This window comes from Thunnus thynnus, chromosome 20 (genome assembly GCF_963924715.1).
Source record: "Thunnus thynnus chromosome 20, fThuThy2.1, whole genome shotgun sequence".
Lineage (NCBI taxonomy): Eukaryota > Metazoa > Chordata > Actinopteri > Scombriformes > Scombridae > Thunnus > Thunnus thynnus.
This window is the reverse complement of record NC_089536.1, coordinates 9,922,266-9,948,705: the sequence shown is the minus strand read 5'-3', so window position 1 is coordinate 9,948,705 and position 26,440 is coordinate 9,922,266. Positions and strand designations below refer to the sequence as shown.

At 40.9% G+C, this 26,440-nt stretch overlaps 2 protein-coding genes across 3 annotated transcripts in view; one reads left to right on the top strand and one right to left on the bottom strand.

The window, feature by feature from the left end:
- Positions 1–845: 845 nt before the first annotated feature.
- kcng3 (potassium voltage-gated channel, subfamily G, member 3) lies at positions 846–5,633 on the bottom strand. Its single transcript, XM_067576712.1, has 2 exons — positions 4,710–5,633; positions 846–3,100 (listed from the first exon to the last, which is right to left on the bottom strand). The coding sequence occupies exons 1-2, from the start codon at positions 5,333–5,335 to the stop codon at positions 2,458–2,460; spliced, it is 1,269 nt and encodes a 422-aa protein (XP_067432813.1). The 5' UTR covers positions 5,336–5,633; the 3' UTR covers positions 846–2,457.
- Positions 5,634–6,164: 531 nt separating this feature from the next.
- Positions 6,165–26,440, top strand: part of mta3 (metastasis associated 1 family, member 3) — a 33,899-nt gene continuing 13,623 nt past the window's right edge. The window contains exons 1-10 of one of the 2 annotated variants that reach the window (XM_067575773.1): positions 6,165–6,451; positions 9,895–9,962; positions 11,177–11,270; positions 19,561–19,687; positions 19,861–19,924; positions 22,731–22,848; positions 23,615–23,717; positions 24,440–24,539; positions 24,635–24,823; positions 26,333–26,407. In XM_067575773.1, the coding sequence (XP_067431874.1) occupies positions 6,424–6,451; positions 9,895–9,962; positions 11,177–11,270; positions 19,561–19,687; positions 19,861–19,924; positions 22,731–22,848; positions 23,615–23,717; positions 24,440–24,539; positions 24,635–24,823; positions 26,333–26,407 (966 nt within the window). In that variant the 5' untranslated portion in view covers positions 6,165–6,423. The remainder of the gene's footprint in view (positions 6,452–9,894; positions 9,963–11,176; positions 11,271–19,560; positions 19,688–19,860; positions 19,925–22,730; positions 22,849–23,614; positions 23,718–24,439; positions 24,540–24,634; positions 24,824–26,332; positions 26,408–26,440) is intronic. The other variant, XM_067575772.1, reaches the window with a different exon arrangement.

The following is a 26,440-nucleotide window of genomic DNA, read 5'->3' as shown; positions in this document are numbered from 1 at the left end:
CTGTGGTTAAGGTCTGGTTAGGTTTAAAAACCACTTGGTTAGGGTTATGGAAAGATCATGGTTTGGATTAAAATAAAACTATAAAATAAAATAAAAATGGCTTCAAATTGAAGCGGGAAGCAGGCACTGATTTTGAGGTGGTCTCAAACAAAATCTGCTGATTTCCAACTTTCCGCCAACAACTTTTTTAGCCATCCTCTGACCCCTCCTCCTCCTGATAAGAAAGTCAGCTCATATAGATGTCATGTGAGCTACGTCACTTTAGAAATGTTAATATAATATGTATTCTGGAAATGTTGATAAACATATTTTGGAAATGTAGATATCCAATGTATCTGTGGTTTGCAGAAATGTACAATGCCAACATTTTATTCTGGTGATCAGGCTGAATGTCTTCTACTTCATTGTAAAGTTCATTCTCAGTGTTTGTGCACTGGAGGCTTCAAGTTTCCACATCACACTTGTGTAAGTTTCATATCAGACCACAATTGGCTTCCGAGCTAGTTGTGATGTCACAAATCGTGCTTTTAACTCAGATTTTCAGCAAGTGCAGAGAAACTTTCCACTCTCAGCAGATGAAGGTGAAAACGGTCTTCTGGTGTCAAACTCTGCACGTACATCGTTCTGCATAGTGAAGCTCAAACATCCAACTGAGGTGAGCAAAACAAATTTTTGAGTCGGAGGGGGACTTTAAAGGAATAAGTGATGTGAAAAACCTGAAGATTAATATTCCAACACTGTGAAAAGCAGATGATGGAGCCCAATGCCTCTGAGGTCACAGCACTTAAATTTGACAATTTTTATGGTACAGTTTGATTTGTAAAAAGCGATTACACATTCGCAGACATTTTACACAGAGTCATTTTATTATAAAAACTTGCACATCGGTCACATTAATTACAAGTCCATAGACTACTGATGAAAAAGTTTTGATTGATGATTTCAATCAGGCCTGGCCTAAATTCACTTGGCTATAAGCTATACATGAGTTCAAAATTATGTCTTTTCACCAGTAGATAATAAAATACTGATTATCCTTAATTTTTTGAGGCAGTTAAACTATTTAAAAAGCATGTTGGTACTACAAAGACGAGGATATTGAGACATGTACTGTTTATACTACACACCGCAAAAATTCATGATGAAATACCAAATTTTGACTTTAAAGTTGAGGACAGACTGATAATGAACATACTCATTCATTGTTTAATTTCCTTTGCAACAGAAGGGAAAGAGCTTGATATGTGTGTGTGTGTGTGTGTTAGTGCATGGTGTGTAAAAAGAGGATGGTTGATGGCAACAGGAGGAAGATGAGAGAAGATGCAGAGAAAGACTGTTGTGTGGGAGAGGTGTTGACTTGTTTGTTTGGATCATGTGTCTCTTGGCAAACCGTGGACAGTGGAAACATCTCATTCACCGAATGTCAGAACCATCATCTGTGACAGCCTCTACTGTTCATTTCTGTTTCCTCTCTTGGTTTTCTTTTTTTTTTTTTTGTGGCAATTTTAAACTAATCCTGTGATGTCATATTCCCAGTAATCACAAAAAATGCTGCGTGCCAGCATGGACATGTGCGTGTATGTGGCCTATTTGTGTGTGCACGTTATGATTGACATGTTGGAGGATGAGGTTGCCTTGGAGACGCAGAAATACAAGATGCCTTGCATTCTCTCACAAATGGAGAACACACACTCCATCTATTCAGTCTTTGTGCTCCAGCTTGTTCATATTCTGTCGTCTGTCATTTCGTCCCGTCGTCTTTTATCCTCCCGTTTCACACTCCATCTGCCCTGTCATATCCGTCAACCCTTTATTTGTCTGACACCTTGTACACCTTATTGACCTGTATCCATATTTCATTATCAGGTTTATGCCACTCCTACACAATAAGCCCTCTGTGTACCCCTTCTCCATCTCCACTTTGCACTCACTTGTTCACTCCTTTTTTATATTTCATAGGTTTAACAGAATGTATCTAGGTCACATATCAATCTTGTGTAACTGGTACCATCTGGGTGAGAAGCTTAGACAAAGTGATGGCCAGACAAAGACACACACAAACACACACACACACACAGCACTTGATGCAACATACAAAAAAGCAGCCGTCTCTGCCAATGTTGTAACCATGGAAATACAGTGTAAACAGCAGCCACTGTCGAATCTGGATTGACTGCTCCTGTGTGTGTTTAATAAATAATTATTTGCGTATTCCTATTCTTCGGTCCAAATGGTGTTGTTAAGGAGACGCGCGCGCAGCATGCTGATTGAAGATGATGATTGGAGATCATCAACACAACAGGCAGGAATTACACGGGCCAACAGATGCAGCTCAGGCAGGAAACAGGGCAGAGCAGAGTTGAGCATCATTTCACAAGGGGCATCAGCAGCTCTTCTGGTTTGTAGAGTTCCTTTCTGATGTAGCCGGGGGCCATAGGTGTTTGGTATAAATGGTCATCACAGTATCTCTGTTGACAGGCTGCGAGCGTATCTGGCAGAGCGGAGTTTGAGTTCATGGTAGCACTGTACAAAACTGTGGTAGATGAATGTAATGGGCAGCGCAAGTAGAACAATGCCACTCACTACACACATGCCCCCAAGCACCCGTCCCCCAACTGTCACAGGGTACACATCCCCGTACCCAACTGTCGTCATGGAGATGATGACCCACCAGGCGGCGGCAGGGATGCTGGCGTAATCCGGGTTCTGCGTGCCCAAATCCAAGCCGTGCTCCAGCAGCTGGGCCAGAGCGCTATATATCGCCATGGCGACGAAGACAAACACCATCAGCATGACCATCTCCCGGTAGCAGCGCCTGAGCGTCAGCCCCAGTGTCTGCAGCCCCAGGAAGTGTCTGGCCAGCTTCATGAGCCAGAAGACTCGCATCATCCTCAGCACCCGAAGTATTACCCCAGCAACCCCGAGCCCGGCACCCGGCATCCCTGCCCCGGCCATCACCATGGTGACATAGTAGGGTGTGATGGCAATCACATCAATGATGTTCAGCGGCCGGCGGAGGAAGTCCCACTTGTCTCTGGCCACCAGAAAGCGCACTGTGCACTCTGCTGTAAACCAGCCAATGCAAACGGCCTCCACTATCCTACAAAACAGAGAGGAGAAATATGAGTGTGACAGACTGTAAACAGGAAATGACAGGGGACGTACAGAGAGATAAAGATGATATGAGATGCTGTTTGACAATCAGTAAATGTGGGGGAGAAGGAAGCAAAGCAGAGTTAAAATAAATTATGGGAAACAAGGAAGATGTGACGCAATTCAGGGTTGACACGAGTAAACACGGGGGGAAAGATATGTAGTACAATATGGACGGAAGACAAGAAAACTGCTAGGAAACTGCACAGAGGGAGGAATTGAAAACCTTCAAAGAGAGAGAGACACAATTACCCCATTGATTAGCACAGCAAAGCCAATCAAAATGAATTAGAGTCAGGTGGTGCTTGTATTTGACATAGAGCCAGTCAAGGTTGAGCACAAACACCACAGAGCCTAAGGATAACTACATCAGCACAATTAGACCAAAGCAAATTATAGAGCAACTGAGAGAATTGCATCATCTACTGGGATGAAATGAAATTGGAATCCTTTTGACCCCATGTATAAACTACACACTTATCTGATTACCTAACCACTGTAACTGATCCAAAACTCAAAACTAGGTACAGTGAACAGAATCCAGCCTTATATAGAGAAAGGCCGCCTCAGGCTTCCTAGAGGGGACAGTCTGTCTGCGGGGGGACATCCAAGGATTAGATGCGGCCGAGATAATGTGAAGACAAAAGTGCACTTTTTATCCTTTGACCCAATCTGAAGCTAAAATGGAAAATGTGGAAAAGATAGCCAGTGATTCCTGTGAGTGGCTTTATTCAGTGTTGTTTGGTTTGCCTAATTTATAATCCCTCAGTACACCATGTTCTTTCAATTCATTACCTACTGGAATATTGTCAATCTGTCAGTTATCTGATATGTTTGTCTTTCTTGTGTACTGTGCAATGTCAACTAACCGAGCCAATAAAGATATTCAAATTAAGGGTGAGGAGGCGAGAGCAGGAGAGGAGGGAAGAGAGTCAGGAGGAAGACAGAGCAGAGGGAGGGCTTCCTGTGTAATAATTAACATGACCCTTTTTGTAGATAATATGGATTGGTAATTGGCCTCCTTGTGAGCTTGTCTTTCATGTGAGGATCCTGGTGTTTAATTTGCCTAATGTAACTTGTCATTGTGTGACCTCTGGGGGGTTCAAGTCACCAAACACAAGGACGATTTCTTCTGCATCAACTGATACTTATCCATAGGCATACTGCCCCTGTTAATCTGTTGATCTTTGACCCTTTCTTATAGTGATAAAGACTAAAACATTACATTTGGACTCAAACAGCTGGGATGTGACAAAAGCCTCCATCCATCACCCCTCTGGATGCGCAATGTTTACTGCGTTGAACGCATGCAGGTGCTATTCCCAGGTGTTTACGAGAGGAGAGATATTTATCATCTCAAAAACGTATGATTTAGTCTACTGAGCTCATGACATGAGTTTACTACTCGCTTTTACGCACCAGACCAGCACAGTCTCTCTTCTCTAGGACATCCACACACCTTGCGCCTGAACTTATTTAATTACAGGCGCATCCTGATGAAGGGGTTCTTCTGGCTCATATTCCTCTAAACTTAAGTGACCCTGACTCTCGCCTACCTGTGCTCCTCCACAGTATTTCTCTTGGCTGTATCCCAGTCCGGCAGAGTGCTGGCACACAGCATGATCATAGAGACGATCACAAAGATCACGGACACTGAAGCCAAAACCTGCGCCGCAAGCGAAGAGTCTGGCTCCTCGAATGTTTTGCGTATCAGCTCAAGCCATCTAGCGCGACCGGTGAGCTCAGTCCGTTGTACCGGCTCGCTCGGATTCTGGGACTCATCCGACGATACTCGGATGTCCTCCTCAGACAGACTGTCCAGTCCGATCTCGGACATCCTGTCGTCCAGGCGTTTCTGGCAGCAGGAGTCCAAGTGCGCGCTCTCCAGACCCCAGTAGAGCATCTCTGTGTAGAAGGACAGCTCACACACTCCAGGGACAAAGCGGAGTTTGCCGGAGCGCACATATAGCATAATGAACAAGAAAGCCTGCGCATGGCGGTCGAAGAAAAACTCATTCCGATCCCGGTCGTAGTCATCGCATAGTTCAAGAACCTCTTTCTCGGTTGCGCAGGCATGCAGGCGACTGACGCGCCGGAGAGGGAAATCCCTGATCACCTCACGGGTGAAGGCGTACCGGGTTCCCCCTACATTGAGCACACAGATGCTCTTCCCGAACTTCATCTTGTCAACCTGTAACCTCACTAAAACTCCTCTTCACAGTCCATCCCTCCCTCCAGGAGTTTGGACAGTTGGGGTGGAGGGGGGCCCTCAGTCTCCCCCTGTCCCCGGGCGTGGTTCGCTCTGAGTGGAGGTGGCCCCTGCGCTGAGCTCCGTGGCTGATGGAAACTATTCCTCCTGTCCCTCACTCTCCTCTTCGTCTCCCACTGTAGCCTGTGGAGGAGACTCTCCACCCCAGTGAGGGCGAGCCAATCCCAGTAGTGATGTCACATGCGCGCGCGTGCACGCGGACGCACGAAACGAGAAACACTCGTGAGTGTAGTTTTACGCACATGTATCTCCAATGTGGATGCTGCCTCCATAGATATAAAACAGTAGCTACAAATATTTTTATGGGTGGTTCTCACACTTTCCCCCCTTCGCTTAACTCGCACATAAACACTTCAAACACAAACGTGAATAAAATCACTATAATAAACTTTTGTGCGCAAAGTTGTTCAGTTGCACCAAAAGTAATTTATTACTTGACTTATTATTGTGTTAATTATGATAATTATATATTTTATTATGCTTATGATACGTTTATTAGGAAACAATTAACTTCTCCCTTATTTCTGTTTCTATAATATTAACCCTTATCGTATGGTTGCATTGTAAATACTTTATCTCTAACATCATGATATTATTATTGCATTTAGAATAAAATACCTTGTTTTTTTCAAATATTAATAAACGATGACTTAAAGGTGTGTGCGCGCGTGTGTATATGTGTGTGTGCGTGTGTGTGTGTGTGGGTGCCTGTGTTTGCGCGTGCGCGGCCCCCCTCCCGACGTCACCAGTCAGTGGTTTTTCGGGTTGATCCGACTTCTTTTGGCTGGTGTGAGTTCACTGTATTGTAAAGGGTACTGTGAAGCGTAGAAGGAGGGGGGGTTGAATTGCCAAAATCCTCCAGATTGGGTACACATCCGGAGTCTCGACGATCATAAATTATCGCACCTTTACGTTTTAAGAAACCGGGTTTTATTGTTTTTTATTAATTTATTCTATTTCTCTTAGTTTATGGTTTATGTTAACACTCCGGGAGGGCAGAAATGGCGGCCAACATGTACCGGGTCGGAGGTATGTATGTCAATGTGGATCTTTTTTTTTTATCAAACAGAAACCTCTTCCAGTTTGCATCCCGCAGGGGGGGTTTATGTGGCCTTATTTCAGTTCGTCTGCATTTAATAGCGAGATACAGGCTGTGCTACACTAGCAGAGATGCATTAAGTTGGAGCAGGAAGGTGAGAATTTCTAAATATTTGGGATTCAAAATGGGTCAGGCCTCGCGTCTGTCGCGGCCACAGCAGCTAGCCGCCAGCTTGCTAAACGGCTAACGTTAGCTTACAATGTAAACATTTTTCAATTGTCGGCACCTTTTGTTGCTCTTTGGTTTTTGGATAATTACACCGGGGATACTGCGAACTGATAACCCGCGGGACCTCTCGACCAGACATGTGTTTAAAAGGTTGTTAAAATGTTATCACGGGCAGTCTGAGGCTGCCTTTGTATTTGCCTCTTCTGGCATGCAGCCATTAGTACGAGTCCTTATTTAGCTAACGTTAGCACCAGCAGTGGCTTCACTAATTACCATTATTGCAGCCAGATCGCCCGTTTTACAGTATTTGAGCAATGCATCTAACAAGGAGGGTGATATTAGATGCTGAATATTGCTGCACAGTCCACCTACATACACCACAAGCACAATTAATGAGCAAATTGGCTAGCTAGCTTGTTAGCAGTCTACTGGAATTCAACATCAAATTATTGTCTCGGTTCATGGCGTCGTTGCGTCGCGTTGGATAAACCTGAACACCTCTGTTAACACGCACTCGGGCTTCAAATCTCTATCAGGACCTTGAATTAGTCTAAATTGCACAGACGCCTGACATGTCACGTAAACAATAAGCATCTTTACCCTGATTATATTACTGGCAACACTTTTATCACTGGCGTGTCAGATTAGTTACAATGTCTGTCGGTTTGTGTCCATATGGTCACCTCTGGTGCACTTCTGCTGCCTTCAAGTGCTCTTGGTAACTCCCAACTTATAGAAGTTAAAATTCACAGGTGCATTCAAGATTTCCTGTCTGAAATAATAACAAATGTGTCATGAAATGAGTCAGTTTGAAATATTGCTTGCCCTACTAATGCTATAATGGCAAATTAAAGAATGGGTTCACAATTCTTTTAAAAAAGTCTGTCTTGAAACAACAGTCAGGTGCCTAAATTAACATTGTAATGTGTTTTTCTTGCCATAATCATCCCTACTGTTCATACTGACCATTAGAAGATCCCTTCATAATGCACTGACAGTCTAAGTGATGGGGGCCAAAATCCACAAGCTTTGGATTCTGTGCAAAAATGTATTCAAAAGTTTATCTGAAGCTAATATGAAGTTTCAGCCATGCCAAAGTCCCTGTTTTTGTTATTATACTTCCACCTCAGCTCAACAGGGAAACACTGTCGAGGAAACAGAAAGAGGGGAATTTTATCCTAAAAAGACTGTAAATGTGGCTGATATCTAACTGATATGACTAACTCAGACTGTTGATGCATTTTTGCACTAAATGACTGTGTGGACACACTGTGGATTTTGGCCCCCATCACTTACAGTGAAAGCGCATTTGAAGGAGATCTTTTAATAGCCAGTATAAGCAGGAGGTAAGCAGGTTCATATGGGCACCTGACTGTTGTTTTTAAGACAGTCTTGGAAAAACCGTGAACCTGTCCTTTTACTCACAACTTCTTGAACTTAAAATTCACACATGCATTCAAGTTTTCCTGTCTGAAATGATAACACATGTGTCATGAAAAGGGTCTTTTTGAAATATTGCTACAGTGGCAAATTAGAGAGCAGAATTTTACATGTCAGGGCTTCAATTCATTATTTTCTACAATCATTACATTTAGAGGATGACAGTCTGGATCCAGAGACAACAGTAATATTTATATGCACTGACTCAATGTAACTGAATATCACACCATGACAAGTCTGACATATATATATACACTCACTGAGCTCTTTATTAGGAACACCTGTGCAATCTAATACAATCCAATACAATAGTTTTGCCATAAATTCTACTTTGACAAATCTTATACATTCTCAGTTTTTGTTGACATTGTCAGAAAGCTGATAATTCTACTTTATGTTTATTATTGAGGTTGTAGTGGGTGGTGGTGGTGGTGGTGTACTGGAGTGCATTATATTGAAAAGTGTTCCTAATATTTTGCCTCATGTATGTATGTTAACAGGGTGGACAAAATATTAGGAACACCTTTCAATATACTGTATGTGCTTCGTGAAAGTAGAATTTATGGCAGAGCTGCCGTGTTGGTTTGCGTTAGATTGCACAGGCGTTCCTAATAAAGCTCTCGGTGCGGATGTATCACCTTATTTGATTTCAGACAGCATTTGCCAGGGGCTGATGTTTTACAATGTTACTGTACAGTCTGCTCAGTCAAATTTGAATCACACTGAAGCTCTGTCCCTCAGGTTAGATGAAGTCATGATATGCTGGATTTTGTTAATGGGGCAGCGGAAAATCTATTATGGCTTCCCTGTATCCCTGTCTACTATTTTTTTTTCGTCTTACAAAATCAAAACTGTGGTAACTGTCTCTTCAGATGTGAACACCCTACATTACACATATAATTGCCTTTGACCTGTTTAACTCAGAAATCTGATATTCTCTGTGGTGCCTGCTTGTCACAATTATCCAGTTAGTTCCCCACTAGTGGTCTACAGATCTGTTTTTTTTTTTAAAACCTCTTTTTCTAAACCTAACAATCGCTGACAGTCATGAATTTCTACACATTTAGACAGATACACATGACGGCCTCACTGTAGCAGTAGTTGTTCAAAGGTGTATTTAAAAGGGAACTCCACCGATTTTGCGCATCAGTCTGTTTACAGGTCTTTGGAAGTACTACCGCATGTGTTGGGGAAAAAAAAAAAGTTGTATGAAGACTTATGTGGCTCCAAATGCAGCTTCATGAGGAAATTTTAAAATTGGGGGGGGGTGATCTGTGGCTGTTAGGAAGACGTGAGGTCACCAGACCTCTATAGCCCGCTCTTCATCTCTGCTCAAGGCTACATTAGCCGTTACTACTATAACACACCCAACTCTGACCAAACTGTCAGTGGTCGAGTTGTATTTTGGGTAATGTCAGGTTTTGACAAGGAAGAAGAATGTGTGGGATTTAAAAAAAAAAAAAAAAGACAATAACTGGTTCTTTTCCATCAATTTTGCTGCTTTTTTAAAAACTGTCCAGCGTGATTCTGACGATATTAAGTGAGTTCAATGCAAAATCTGTGGAGTACTCTTTTAATAAACGAGGGGAAAGGCTAAAATATGTTACTCAACCTGTTTCCCCTCCCTGAATCATCCTTTGGTGTGATGTGAATAGGATGGTGGTAAATCCACAATATACACTCATTTAAATATGTTGCATTATTTTCACTTTGTTTGACAGGATCATTCAGCATGACAGTGATCAGTTTGTGTTTTCTGTTGCAGATTATGTATTTTTTGAGAACTCCTCCAGTAACCCTTACCTGATCCGCCGGATAGAAGAACTCAACAAGGTATTGAGGTGTTTGTGTGTCATTTTTGTGTGTGTGTGTGTTTATGCCTTTTTTTTATGCCTGAGGGTGAATAGCTAGGATTCCTCTCTGTTCCTGCTTCCACCGACACCCTCCTTTTGCGATGGTTTGTGTACGTTTGGTCATTTTGCGACGGGAAAGTGTTTGTAATATGATGGAAAGAGACAGGTGTTCCCCGGTTCTCCTAACTGCTGTTGATATCACAGGAAACCTGTGGATAGTGCGCTAAACCTTGTATTGGAGTGTATGTGTAGGCGGGGAACATTAGTGTAATGAGCATTTCAGGAGCTAGATGCAACATATTTATCGCCAGACTGAGTATCAGCTGATAGATATTTTTTTTCCTGCCAATATTTGATCAGATGTAGAATTTCCTGTTTTGTTTCTAAGCAGTGTGTGACTAATCTCAATGAAGAACACACCAAAGCTAACATAGTCTTTTATTTTAAATACCACGCAGCTATCTTTAAATGGAAGTGTCAGAAAAGCTTTTCCTATGTTGCGACATACCTCGACAAATGCTTGTCATTATCAGATGATGTGGGTGGGAAAATGTCAGATCAGGTCAGTATCAACCTGACAAAAAAACACACTGAAGTGCTACATTATATCAAAAAATATAATGAGACTTTTGCTGAGACTGCCTGCTCATGATTCAGTGTAACACAACAAAAGTACCACCTGTATGAAGCTTTTGTTTGTTTTTGTTGAGAGTGAGAAAGAGTGATTGATCGGCCTTGATGGACATTTTTTTGTGGCTGTCGCATGTGGTGCTTTTGCTTTTGTATTGCATTATACTGTGAGGTGTTCTTGTTATTTCGTCCACATCCTTCCTCCTGTCATTAAATAATATTCACTCTTATTGTACAATTGTAAAGCAGCAGAAGTTGAAGGCAGTTTTCTCAAAGCATTTACCCTTAAATCCATTCTTTCTCCGGTCAGTCACAGCATTTAATACTGAGTCTTCAAGCCTGTCGGGCTAATTATACAGCAAGACAATCAATCAATCATCTGATCAAAAGCGCTATCGCTGCCCTGGTCAGCTTGTCATAGCAACATAGCTTGACGAGCACACAATGGAGGCAGGTCTCTTGGGAAATTAGAGGTTTCTGCAGGGAAAGGGGGGGGGGGAGGTTGTTGCCACCTCTTTCAGTCAACCCGGATCTCTCCTCTCTCTCTCTCTCTCTCTGTTTCAGACTGCCAGTGGGAATGTGGAGGCCAAGGTGGTTTGTTTCTACAGAAGGAGAGACATCTCCCACAGCCTCATCCAGCTGGCAGACAAACATGCAAGTGAGTGGTCAGCCCTGTCACATAATCAGACGTACAGCTCTCTGTTTAAGTGTCACATGTGAATGAAAGTCATACTTCCTCTCATGCAATTAAACGTTGTGAAAGACAACGGAGTGTTAACCTCTTCTACTCCACCCCCTATTTCGGAGCGACACATATTAACACGTATTAAAATGGCTGTTGCTCCTGAATCGCAGTGACTATATGCATAAACGAGGTCTTTTCAGAAAAGAAACATTGAAAAAGTTTCTCGTGAAAGTGTCAGAAACACTCTAGTGATACAGAAACAGAGCAGAAGGATGAAAGATTTTGTCTGCCTAAGATAAAAAAAAATGTTTTTAGTCTAAATAACTGTCTGTGCCTTTATCTGTAAAACTCAAGGGCAGTGTAGGGCTCAAAACAAAATAGCAGTGAATACGTGGCTCAAATTTGAAGAAGATAGCAGACAGTATGACAGTTCTTCAGTGTGTTTACATGAAAAGGTTTAGGCAGATTTCCAAAAAGTACATTTAGAGACTGGATATTGTTTTAACACAACGTCTTCCTGATTATGACAAAAACACAACAAACAGAGAGAAGGCAAAATGTCAGACACTGTTGTCCTAGAGGAGTTAATGAGGTTATTGCGCATTAAACTCAAGTGTAGAGGTGAAACAATTAATTAATCAGGTAGTCGGTTGACAGAAAATTAATAGGCAGCAATTTTGATAACTGATTAATCATTAATTTTCAAGCAAAAATGACAAAATGCTCTGCTTCCATCTTCATAAATGTGATGGTGAATATCTTTAACTCAAATGTATTTACAACGAGGTGAGAAAAGATGCAAATCCTCTCGTTTGAGAAGTTGGAATCAGTGAATTTTTGCCCTTTTTTTTCTTGAAACTGACAAAGGATTAATTAATTGTTTAATATTGTTTTACAATTACTAAATAATCAATTGCCAATTCAGCACCTGTTTTTAAAACTATGTGGCTTTCAGGTACGGTTGTATTTTCAGCCATCCTCATTGAGGGCAGCTGTCATTATTGGCTTTGTACTGCATGTCAGTCACCAGTGTTCCCATTTAGCACGCTACTGCACATTGTAACATTTACTGTCAATAAGGTGATTTTTTTTTTTTTTTTCATGTCAGCTATGGTTCCAGTGTGCAACCATTTAGTCATAGCTATTTTTGGGGGGATGATGCAACTGAAACATAAATAGGTGCTCCAGTGTGACTTGAAAATATGACAATATTCATATTTATATATGTCACCAGGAAAGGAGTGAATTGGTTTGTCAGTGTGACTTTCTGAGGAGAGGGAGGAAGGGAAGTAGGGCTGAACAATTAATTGAAATTTGACCATTGCAAAATTCAAATCACAGGAGGTGTGATATTTGTTAAAGGTGAAATATGTCATAATACCATTTTAAATGATGTCCCGGCCTCCACGTCATATTCTACACACTTAAGAAAACATCTTTGTTCGGTACAAATCCCCACAAAAATCACACCACAATCATTTTAATATGTTTTTCAATGAAAATGAGAAATAATAATGATGTAAAAATGACACAGATCATATCGCCGTTGCAACATCAGTCAAAAACAACCACAATTAGATGCTTTTTTTTTCAAAATCGTTCAGCCCTAAAGGGAAGGAAAGTGGTGTTATCACAACACCAAATGTTCTGTGTGGGAAGCCTTCTTCTACCTGTTTCCTGTGATGTTTCATTTGGCCCTTTTGGTCGCAATAAAACACATTTTTGGATGTTTTCTGACAGTAAAAACCTCTGCCAAAGAAATTCCACAATCTTGGCGAGGAGGGTTAAGATCAGGAGACGACGGCAAGGGAGCCAGTTGAAGAAGGTTATGACTAAGCATTAGTGTTTCCATCAGGAATGTTTTATACGAGCCCTTCTTCAGACATGGAATATGTAACATTGTTCGCTCGGTCTGTCTGTTAATTTGAAGGCTTTTTGTCACTCAGACATGGACGTCGATGTTCCTTATGGCTTCATTCAGACATGACAGGACATTTATAGAAAGAGTCACAATGCTCGCTCGATATTTTGTACAGAGAGACTGACTGATATGACAGCAAAGAAGAAGACTGTTTTGTGTTCTGTCTGCGCCACTAATGGATAATTAAAGTTAATTTGCCGTTTAAGCAGTCATTAAAAATGTTGCATCATTAAGGTCGTTGCTGTAAAGTGTTTTGCTCGATGTCGATTCATTATTTGGCAAGAATGAAAACTGAAGATATGGATTGTGATTCTACGTGTTTTTTTTTTGGGAAAAAAAAAGATTTTCATAGCCTGACCTCTTTAATAACTTAAAATCTGCTCTTTCAATGTGTTTCCTGGTTTATTCAACTTATTTTTCTTTCTTTTTGCATAAGTGATTATGATTGAGATTTAGATTTATTACATAGTGTATTTAATCTCTCTGTGTGTGCATGTTTCACCTTGTGCTGCTGTGATCTTACTGCATTTCATTCAAATCTGCGCCGTGTTGAAAGTGTTACAAACTAGTGAGATTGCCATCGTGACTTGTGCAAGTGACTCAGGTGCTTATTTAGACACGAGACTAGGGTTGCAACTAATGATTATCTTTATTATTGATTATTATGTGGTTTACTCATTTGATCTTCAAAACACCTGAAAATGTTGAAAAATGTCAATCACGGTTTCCCAAAGCCCAGGATGCAACTTAAATGTCTTGTTTTGTCCCGACCAACAGTCCACAACCCAAAGAGATTCAGTTTATTTCAGAGAACTTAAGAAACCAGAAAATATTCACATTTAAGAAGCTGGAACTAGAGAATGTTTGCATTTTTACCTTAAAAGAATCACTCAGTATGATGAATAAAATAGTTGGCAATCAATTTTCTGTTGATAAATTAATAAACTCATCGTTGCGGCTCTACATGAGACCAACATGTTAAATTTCCTGCACATTTACACAATGAGGTGCATGTCTGGAGGGGTCTTAAGGTGGCTGTATCCTCCTTTAGACAAGCTTGTTGGACGGTGGAAATGACTATTAACCCCCTCCCCTCCCTCCGCACCTTTCCGACGGCGGATAAGGGAACGCTGTACACGGCCATTTCTGTAACTTTCAGAATCGAGACAAGCCGACATTCATACCCGCTTCATGCAGCGATAGGTCAGCTGTGCGGAAGTGAGAAAGGAGTCACGGTCTCGACTTCTCTCTCCAGCTCTGCCTTTTCATTCATGACACAACTATTTCTGTCATGAATGAAAAACACTGTGCCTGCTTTCCAGGAGAGTACTGTCTGAAAATCTGCACCGTTATTCCAGCGTTTAAACGATATCGCGTCTTCCCCCGTCCCCCCTTCTACTCTCTGTGATGGTTGGCTTTTCACTTCACCTTCCAGTGAAACCGTTCAGAACAACTATAAACACATTTGATGTTCCACATAGTCGGACTACACGTCGTAAGAACCAGTTCTGAACGACCATAAATTGCGCAGTCCCCATTAAAATGACTGAGAGGGCCGCCGTTTTTCATGCATCGTTCTGATTTTTGCCAATATTTCTGCCAATGGATGCCCTTAAATCTTACATACCGGTCCTTTAACGGGTTCCGCTAAACCCTCATTGACGTCTAGACAGTTTTTAAAGTGTTTGCCACTGTGCTGCTTCCTCCCCATGGACTAATGACTCCGTGAGGAATAATGGAGTAGAATATAATTTTGTTTGTGGCGTTCAAAGCATCCAAAAATTAGATTTGGAAAAACTCAACAGTCTGTTCACTGTGGCTGCCTTCTCTTTTACCATTTCTACACAGTATCTGAGAACATAGATTTACTCATCCACTAACAAAATCCTGAAGAATGTCCATATCCCGCTGTGTAGACCTAGAAGTCAGTCGCTAACTTCAATGACAAATGCAGCTACACTTACTGTAATGCCTCACAATGAAAGCCTTCAAATAGTTTGCAGGTGGAAAGCTTTTAAAATGATTCAGCAGCAGAAAAATTTTCATTTTGCGTTAGTTGTATCTTTGCACAGCAGTCAGAGCTGTGATACATCAGAGAGCCGATAAGAAAACAGTTCTACTGCTTTCTTCTAGATTACAGTAGTTTTTTTTTTCATTCCACACAACTATTACTGTCATGAATGACAAACGTTATTTCTGCCTTCCAGGAGAGACAGTCTGCAAATCCGCGCCGTTATCCCAGCGTTTAAACGATATCACGTCTCCCTTCGCTCTCCGTGACAGTCGGTTTTTCACTTCACCTTTCAGTGAAGCTGCTCAGAACAACTATGAACACATTTGATTTCCGACGTGGTTGGAATACATGTCGTATGAACCAGTTCTGAGCGACCATAAAACCCACTGCCCACATTCAAATGAATGTGAGGGCTGCTGCTTTTTTTTTTGACGCATTGCCGTATTTGGTCTGAATGCAGCCTAAGTCTACATGACTGCAACACAGGACTGACAGGAAAGACAGGAATGAATTGTGGGTCTAAATACAGACCTTTCTGTTTGTTTGCTTATTTGGCCTGAGTCTGTGCTCAAGGTTAAGTTGTTTTATGTTCACAAACATCTAAGAACGTACAATATGCAGGGACATATGCATCGATGGCGATACTGTGCCAATTCCACAAGCTATTTGGAGTCTACCAGCTGGTCAGCAGAAGAGACAGAAACAACAATAAAATGCAACACTCCCTACCACACAGTAAAAAAAAGAATTCGCATAATTTATGGCTCAGATTAGTTCAGGGGGGGAAAACAAAAACTCATAGCTTTACTTCATACCAAACCTACAGATTTATAGGTTGAGACTGAAAAATATTGATGTGTTGTTCTGAAAGTTTATTGGTTTTCCTACAGATTTCAGTAGGGAGCACCGGTTCCCTCGGTGGAGTGATTCTGCAGGCCCGTCAGCAAAATTTGCATCTGTTTTGTCTATCGTGTTGATTAATCTTTACAGACCAAGATTAAACAACGGCTGAGGCTAAACAGAGTTAAAGGACCAGTGTGTAGGATTCAGCGGCATCAAGCAGTGAGGTTGCAACCTGACTAAATACATTTATGAAATTCACTCAAAAAAAATCCTGAAAGATGTCCATATCCTGCTGTGTTGACCTAGAAGTTAGCAACCAGTCGCTAACCTCACATGCTACACTTCCTGTAATGCCTCACAACGAAAGCCCTCCAGTGGTTTGCAGATGGAAAGCTTTTAAAACGAATCAGCAGCAGAATATTTTCATTTTGCGTCAGCTGTGTCTTTACAAAGCAGTCAAGCAGCGGTGATACATCAGAGAGAGAGGCGAGAAACGAGAACGAGAAAACGGCGGTGCTGCTTTTCTTTTAGATTAAAGTAGGAACAGGAACATACAGTAGAGACGTTATGTTATATAGAAGCGACACAAGAACTGAAAGCTGAACAAAGAGAGACTTCTTCTAGAAATGTTGAACCAACCAGAGACGCAGGTCGGTTAAGTGGACTGTCAGGGGATCAGTACGCTTCAACTGAAGTGCTTGTCTGAGAGTTGAACAGCATCTCAACCCCCCCCCCCCCCCCCCCCCCTCCTTCACTCATCCAGTGTTTGAACGGGGTTGCATCTGTCAGTTTTTGTTGTAACTTTTAGAAAAACCTATCGAGCACGGCCACTTCACGCTGCGATTGATCAGGTGTGCAGAGGGTAGAGAGTATTGATTTCAACTTCTCTCTCTCTTCCTCACACAACTACTTCTGTCACTGTTAATGTGTGCGAATGGCTGCAACGTCACGAATGCCTTCGAGGCTCACCCTGAGTGTGACCGACAGCTGTTATTGTCTATAGACTCGTCTGCGCGGCCTAGTTTGTTTCGACTATATCCTGGTATAAAAGGTTTAGGTCTGACTGTCCCTGCTGTGATGTGGTCAGAGCTAGAGCTAGATTAGTCACTCCACTGAAAATTTATCGCCAACTATTTTTACATTAAATAATTCGTATTGAGTCTTTTTTTTTTTTTTTTTTTTAAGAAAAAATGTTAAAATTCTCTCGTTTAAATGTGAATATTTTCTGGTTTCTTTAGTCCTCTGTGATAGTAAACTGAATATCTTTGGATTGTTGACTGTTGGTCGGGACAAAACCAAATCTTAGGTTGCGTTAGGTCGGGATTTGAGAAACGATGATCGACATTTTTCACCATTTTCTGACGACTGATTGAGAAAATGATCATTAGATTAATCAGGAATTAATATAATTGTTAATTGCAGCCTTAGTCACAGCCTGTCATGCCTCAGTGCAGCTAAATCGTGATCCACTGGGAGTAGAAATGGAGAATCTGGGGTCGTGTAGGACTTTCTAAGAGGGATGTGAAGCTGTTCAAGTGCTAATACAAGCTGCTGAAAACAACACATGTAATAATAATAGAAAGGTGCCTATTGCAGATAATCTATTTATCTATTTAAGTATATGCCTACACTGCACATTATGATGTGTAACAGTGATTTAATGTGTTTATCCGCTGCCTGATGTTGTGTGCTGACTCATCCGCAGCACACCAGCTAATCCAGTATTTATGGATGAACACTCTGTTCTTAAAATTACATTTCTAGTAATAGTCCTGGACATAATAGCTTGGGCGTCTTTAATGGATGGCAGCAATAGTTTGTGATTGCAAAGCCCCCGGAGAGCCATTTTACCAGCCTATTGTTTTATATTTGAAGACAGTGATGAAATATAATTGCTTCGTATGAAATGTGAGAGATGAATGGATGAATTTTGCTGAAACCGTTTATGACTCGTGATAATCTTTCAGTGGAAAACGGTGCAGAAGTAAATACTTCACTCACAGCTGCTTTCGTCTTACTTTTAGTTTTCACAGCCTCTTTTTTTTTTTTTTTTTCTCCAAATATTTTTGTTGTGAGGTATATGTGCAGGAAGGGTACATAATTTTGTGGGGTGATTGTAATGTTTTTCTTCAGATGTATGTCAACAAAAGACAAACAGTACAAGGGTGGAAAAATCCCCCAAAGCAAAACAAACAAAAAAAACACACAAATCACCTCACAGACACTTTCTTGTTGTTTTTTTTGTGGTATTTTTTTTTCTTCACTGTGTCTCTGTTAACACCTAAAGGGAAACTTTGTCGATTTTTCAGCCAGCACTGTATCATTATAATGTGGGTAGTATATGCAAATGAGCCATGTTTAACTTCCCTCCATTTTGCCTACACCCAGAGCTCCCTGCTCATTCATCGGGTGACACAAAATGAGTCATCACGTGGACTTTGGAAATCCGTCTTAGACTACAAACTATGTTTCCTCATTTTCTGTAGTGGTGCCTTCAAGGACGGTCAAATGTAGGTCTCCCAAAACCCTCCCAACTACTATTTTTCTGCTAGCGAGCTAGGTAAAAGTAGTATTTGGAAGAAAACTAGTTTCACAGTGCTGAGTTTCTCCATTATTCTCAACACAAACAAACAACTAGCTTTACAATATAATGTCGGAGCAGAGATGTGGTGCCACTATTACAACTTATGAGGCTGAATATAGTGCTGTGGAGTCAGACAACAGTGTGAAGGAGGAAGCTACCACCACTGGAGCTCTGTTACAGCGGCGATGCTTCAACGAACTTTGCGTTGCTTTGGTAAACCTGACTGAATAGTATATTAGATTTTAACTCTGAATACAAAACAGCAGCTATTTTAAGTTACCTGCAAGTTAATTTATGCGGCTGCATCCAGCTCGAGCACAATCTGGTGTCCTCGTCTTCAAATATAAGTGTTTGGTCGCCGTTTCTTCACACCGTCATCCACAATCGTTTCCCAAGACAACTTCAAATAGAGACAGCAGACTCGGAGGTGTTTTGACTATCTATTGGCAGCTCTGCCTTGCGTGCAGCCGTGCAAACTCTTGGTAAGTTTGCAATCATCAACATAAATGACTCCAGCACGCCGTTTATTTTATGATCATTGCACACTGGTATAATATATCCAGACTCGGGTGAGGGAAAAACGTTTTGTAAATGAAAACGAGCCTCAGTCTTTGCCGCTCTGCTGGCTATAAACAGACCTTGAGTAGAGTCAAATCAGTCTGATTGGGCAGGATGCGGCGCTGTGCATTCTGGTTGTTGTAGGATTCCCCCCTTAAGAGCGGTAAGGGGAATCTACAACCTTTTTCTCTAGTCATAGGGCACCAATTTCAAATATAATTGCACATTTCTACTACATAGGTGACCTAGTTTTCAGAAATCATCATATTCAGAGGTGAATTTTCCCTTTAAACACAATGTTGTGGCTCTTTTTTAATATATTCTCTTTGTGTCCCTTTTGCAGAGGAGTTGGAAGAGGAGAAGGAGAGCCCGATAGAGACAGAACTAACAGAAAAACAGAAACACCAGCTTCGCCACAGAGAGCTCTTCCTCTCCCGGCAGTATGAGAGTCTACCTGCGACACACATCAGGTACAGTAAAACGACTCACACACACACACACACCCACACACACCGGGCCCTGCAGCTCATCATCTGCAGGCAGTACCCATGAATAGTTACTCATTTAGCCATGAACACATAAATCGAGCACTGCTCACTTCCTGTAACACTGTTTTACATGGTGCTTTTTCTCTTTTTCTCAGGGGGAAGTGCAGTGTCGCATTATTGAATGAGACTGAAGCTGTTCTTTCATACCTTGACAAAGAGGTACGATGACTGTTTTTTTTTGGTTTACCACATGCTGTGTCAAAGCTGACATAATCAACGGAGGCAAAATGTTGATTTAGCAGTTGCAGCAGTCCTCTTCACCTCCCAGCAATTCTGAACGTTATTATTTTTGATTTGAGCATATTTCTGTCTGGCTGACAGCACAGTAAGGATTATTTTTTTATACACATGCAGCTATTACAGGTGTCCCACTAGCATCTCTTGGTAATCTTACAGCTCTAATAATTACATTTCACACAAGGAAAGTCTGAGTTTGACATCAGGGCCAGTGTAGGACCTCCAGAGCCCCTCACACATAACCTGTTCAGTTTAAACAAACTCTGGGGAGCTTGTCTGTTAGGCTCTGTTTAGGGTTTTTCCAATTAAAATCGATCTTCATGTACATTTTCCAATATCTATTCATAAAATCCAAGATCAATCTTTAATTTATATGTCTTTTCCTGTGAATTTTAAATCCAAAATGAGTCCAGACATCTGCCTTCAGTGCAAACCCTGGCTGTGAAGCCAATTTGACATAACGGCCAAACCGTGTTATTACAACGTCATGTGATGCTGTTGACCCCAAAGAGACTTTTTCCCGTTTTTCCCCATAAACTTAAATTATGAAAGAGACGTCTGTAAATCAGCGGATCCATTTTTTTTTTGAGCATCACAACCCCCATGAAATCCGTTGATCCGTTCAGTACAATCACATTTCGAAAGTCTAGAAAAAGCAGCACGATTAAATTGTTTTCTCTCCGTTCAAGGTGGCCGGAGGGCTAAACCGGAAGTAGCAGGCTCAGTCGGCAAAAGTCACTAGTGTGCTTGTTCTATGGGCCCCACAGAAACGGAAGCAATGCGGACGAAGTTAAACTTTTTTGGTTTCATGCACCACTGAGCAACTTTCATAGGAATGAATGGGGCCCCATCTCTGACGCTGTATCCAGTTCTCTTTATACATCCGTGCTTCAGTGGAGCAGCTCCCACCATGTTCAACAAGATCTGGTCATGAGATTTCACACAATGAGATCTAGCGGCCAGATCTTGTTGAACATGGCGGGAGCACCGCCAAGCTTGTTGCGCAGAAGCTTTGTGAGATAATCAGAGCAAAGTGTATGTTTTCCGGAGGTATTAGTGATGTTTACGTTATAGTCGGTTTGTTTGTAGCAACCATATTTACACTGACTGCCTGGCGATTTGATTTAAAAGTTGTTGTTTATACCCTGCACTACAGAAAGCACTTATCGGGTCACTCAGTACTCAGTGACTGTAGAGTCTGTAGAGTTGCACTATATTGTGTGACTGCTGCAGTGTATTCATGTTAAATAAGAAGTACATTAACGTAACTGCTTTGGGGTCAATTCTTACTGTAAACCTTCATATTTTTAATAATGCACCAGGTAGAGGCTTCCTTGTACAATTTACAGCATTAGTTCTCTGAGAATCTCTTTCATATCCAAAAAAATTGGTATTATAACTGAAATATCCCTAAACGAATCAATATTGAATCCTTGTGAATCGTAATTGAGTTGAGAAATCCGAATCGATACCCAGCCTTAGTTCAGTTGGTTTAGGCAGGTGTAAAAGCTGTCAGTTTGAACCCTGGCGTCGACTAAAAAAACGGCAAACTAAACGACTCCGGTGCGATTCACGTGTGGTGTGAAAACAGACCCAACTACAGGAAGTATGAATTCAACAGCTAAACTGCTATTAAATCCATCTTATGGCCACTAAATATAAAGAATGAGATCTGTATAAGCTACATTATATGATAGATTTATGCAAATTGTAACCATGGTAATGTGTAAACATGTCAGCACGCCAGTAAAGGGATTTTCCAACATTAACTGTCAAGTGAAAAGCAGTTGAAACGGGTGTGTTGTGCTTGTTTCATACTCTTTGTATTTTTAATTCATCACTAAAAAGTTAGTGAATACGACAAAAAAACCCTATTTTTTAAAAAACAGTTAATAAAAGACAAACAAAACAACAGATAACATCAAAACAAACCAAAATACAACATCACATCTATACATCTTTATCGTTGACACTTATCATCGGGCCTAACAACCTAAGTAGGCAACAAAACATTAACAAATAGAAAAAGGAAACATTAGCTCCTACTACATATACACAAATCAATCTCACTATTAAATGTGAAAAACAGTTACATAAATTTGATATATTTGTTTTGGTATCTTCCCAGTTTAGTACAAAATTCTTACCAGCTGTCAGCTTCAATAAACGTCTCCCACCTTTCCAGATGTTTTTAATATTATTTCTGTTTGCAATATATCCTTCCAGAATATTTAATAAACCTTTTAAATTGATTGATGCTCAAGGAGTCCACTCCAGCAGCTTTAAAAGCAAATATTTTTCCTAACATAATAATCTGATATATCATAAATCTATTTGTCTCTGTAACATCGCCGAGTACCACAGAGAAACACAGTTACTTAGCTGGTCGTCCTTATTCATAAAACTAAGTTGACTTGCAATCTAGACTAATATTGCTCATAATCAGTTATTTTTTTATGAGCTCTTTGTGACTCCAGACAAGATAAATAAACAAATGAGGCATAGAAAAGTGCAGCATGACCTGCTGTCAGTCACCAGAATTAGATTTCCCCCACGTGGGTCAGTGATGTGATGATGCTGGCTGCCACTCGCCAGAACTAAAAGGCAACGATGTGTAATTTATTTCCTCTGTTGAGACCGAGTGAACTGAACTACAGGTGTAAAAGCACCCTAAATACATGTGGAGGCTCGCTCTTAGTTTTGGTAACTGTTATGTCGTTTTCTTCAGGATACCTTCTTCTACTCGCTGGTGTACGACCCGACACAGAAGACCCTGCTGGCCGACAAAGGAGAGATCAGAGTGGGACCGCGCTTTCAGGCAGACGTACCTGAAATGCTACAAGAGGGTCAGAACTGCACACGACACATTAATATCTGTGTCAAAGCTTTTTTTTTTTTTCCCTTCTCTAGCTTCATTATTCACAGCTCTGAAGTGTATTTGGTCTCAAAGGGTCGCGGCAGGAAAAGGTTATTTTATGGAGTGGTGATAATATGCAGGTTAAACTCTTAATAATATAGGGTACAGTGGCATTTTTTTTCCCAGTTAGTGATCAGTAAATCAGTTGTTAAATGGTTGACACCCCTGGTTCAGAGGGTGTATAACACTCGGTATAACACGAACAATGAATGATATTGTCCCGTGACCTGATTTTAAGCCTCTTTCACACATACAGCTTGAAGGATTCTGTTAATCTTCCATCTCAGGGTCAAGTATTATTGGTAACTGAAGTCAATAGTCCAGAAATTGAAAAAAAAAATTACTTTGGGAAATAACAACCTCATAACTTGAGCGGAGAGTTAGATTTTTTTTTTCCTTGCTAATGTAAATAAAAGCTGTAAAATTTGGGGGATTTTCCTTTTGCAGCTTGCCTGCAGAAAGCATTTCTTAGCTGAAAGGCTGAAAATCAGTCATGTCAGCAATGTGTTTACATATGTTATATTTAAAAACAACAAAAATCTGCATATTAGACTCACAGAAGTCGGAGCTACTAACCATCTTAAAGTGTAGTTCATTCTACATCCTGCTAATTAACTGGGGATTAGAGATTATAGAAGACAGATTTCTTCACCTTGTGTTCAAGCTGCCGTTCTGTCTGTGTGTTTTTCCTGCAGGTGAAGCAGATGACAGGGACCAGTCCAAGCTAGAAGAGAAGCTGTGGGATCCAGAGTGTCCACTCACCAACAAACAGATAGACCAATTCCTAGTGGTGGCACGGTAAGCCTAACCCTTTAACCTCTGACCCTTGTATCGACAACCTCCAGACATTTAATTAACCAAATAGTGTCACATGATACTGTTATGGACTTAAGTCCTCTGATCTACAACTTCAAACAGATGGAACAGTTTTTAGTATTGAAACGTTATGACCCCTCACTGCTGTGAAGTTAACAGCTCGTTCATTATTTTGCTTTGTTTGTGTGTGATAATGTAAAATATGGTCGCAAAAGTAATAAATGCACATTATTGTTATTTGAGGGATAACAGTTAAAAAGTTAGAAATATCACACTTAACCAAAAGACACTTGGTAAAATAATTAATTTGGGTGTGTCAACCACCCTTTTTGTGCTTTGGACATTTTTTTATTCTTCAAAAATATTTGTGGATTTATCACTTTGTGTTTTGGATATAAAGAATTCTTACATAGAAAATTAATAAAACAAAAAATGTTTAAATCAGTTCAAATACTTTTTAGTTAAACTGTTTATTGTGTTTAATGTGTGATCAACTAATTTGCATTTACTCTCCATTTTTTGCTCATTTTTGCGTATTCTGAGCTTTGCGTCTGTTTCTGGTTACTACTTCTTTGGACAAAAAGAACATTTAACAATAACAATGAGCCCTACTGACCACAATAAATGAATGTGGTGCCTGAATCTCACTGTTAATTTTTCCATATATTCTGTATTTATGTTTATGTTTGTGTGAACTTTTTCAGGGCGGTTGGGACCTTTGCCCGGGCGCTGGACTGCAGCAGCTCAGTTAGACAGCCAAGTTTACACATGAGTGCAGCCGCAGCCTCACGAGATATCACACTGGTGAGTTTGGACTCAAAACGCACACACACGCTCACCCTGCGGACAGACAGCGAGACAATAAGATTCTCAACTATTTCTGTGTCCGTCGGTTGCAGTTCCATGCGATGGACACGCTGCATCGTCATAATTACGACCTGTCCAGCGCGCTGAGCGTGCTGGTCCCAGCGGGCGGCCCAGTGCTCTGCAGGGATGAGATGGAGGAGTGGAGCGCCTCGGAAGCTGCCATGTTTGAAGAGGCGTTAGAGAAATACGGAAAAGACTTCAACGACATCCGACAAGACTTTGTAAGTGTGCTCAACACTGTGCTCACGCTATAGCTTGTGCTACTTTTTTAATGTTTTATTTTGTAATTTTTAGTATTTTACAAGGCGTCTTTCAGTGTTATATTTTGCGTTATTGTCAACCACGATTCTGCCCTGCAAATTAACAAGTTATAGGTTAGCTCAGTTAGCCAAACATGTGGCTTTGCGTCTTTTCCCCTGGACTCCAAAACTGCTAGAATAAAAAGGCTCTTTGTTTGTCTTCATGAGAAGTTGAGACAAGAAGAACAGGAAAAACACGCTACACTTCTCAACATCCTGTTTGTCCTTGGTTGAGAAAGTGTAATATCTGATTAAAGTCTGTCTTTTAAAGGCTCGAGAGGTGACAGTTTAACGTGAGTAGTATGAGATCATGTCTGTCATAATGCGCTCCAAGAGTGACCAGGTTTCATGTCGGGGAAGAAGGTATGAAAACATCCTCAAATCACTCCTCCAGCATAATCCACTTGACTGCCGCCCAGTTGCATTAGAGCTGCAGTCGATTAGTCAATGTATAGTTAGATGGAAAATGACTCACCAACTATTTTGATCATCGATTAGTCATTTAAGTCATTTTAAAACTCTCTATGGTAATAAACAGAATATCTTTGGGTTGTGGACTAATGGGACAAAACAAGACATTTAAGATTGCATCTTGTTTCTTCGGGAAACATTAATCAACATTTTCCAGCATTTTCTGACATTTTATAGACCAAACGATCACTCAGTTAATGGAGAAGATGATCGACAACCGTGAGTTGCAGCCCTTACTTGCCAGTCAAAAAATATCTCACACATTTAAGCTGCTGGTGATAAACTTCAGCAAATGTAATCGACCAAAAAAGCCACAAATAGAAGCTGTGCGTTAAGACGGATTGTCGTGAAGAATACCACCTTTAAAAAATTTACTCAGCATGACAAATTGACAGTGGAGAAGTTCGATTATGCTGTAGGAGTGATTTTGAAAAGTTTTTATGGACATTTCGACACTTCTTTCCCCCCTCAGTGAAAACTTGTCACAATGGGAATCCAATATAATCGCCACGAATTCAAGCTGGCCATAGTCGCTGTTCTGTGAAGGATGAAATTACTAATTTTAGCAGCCACCTGTCAAGCCTAAAGACGGTGACTATTTGATTTTATTGAACTTTCCTTCCCACCTTGTACCTATACTCTACAATAAAGGCAGGATATGGGTCTATTCAGTGGCACCAGGTGCTCATGAATAATTATTAAAATGTGCGAGTCTGTGTGTGTGTGTGCGTGCGAGAGTGTGTGTTTTCCGTCTGGGACTCAGAATCAAGTAAAGCCGGTAGCTTTCAGCCTTATGTGGTCACGATGCCTCTTGCTCATAAATATACATGAAGGCTTTCGCACCCAGATGGCAAGAACATGAGATATTAATATCATTAATTTGCTCTCTGTCTGTCTCTCTCTCTCTCTCTCTCTCCCCTCTGCCTCCACACTTCTTTTATTTTTTCCCCTTTTGTGAAGCTGCCATGGAAGTCTCTGACCAGTATCATAGAGTACTACTACATGTGGAAGACCACAGACAGATATGTGCAACAGGTGAGACTTAATTCAGTATTTTCAAAACAACAA

Bases quoted from the DNA above. Each gene is read 5' to 3' on its own strand.
- kcng3 (XM_067576712.1), bottom strand. From the start codon at position 5,335: ATGAAGTTCGGGAAGAGCATCTGTGTGCTCAATGTAGGGGGAACCCGG. The intron at 3,101-4,709 runs GTAGGCGAGAGT...TCTGTTTTGTAG, and splicing joins AATACTGTGGAGGAGCACAG to GATAGTGGAGGCCGTTTGCA.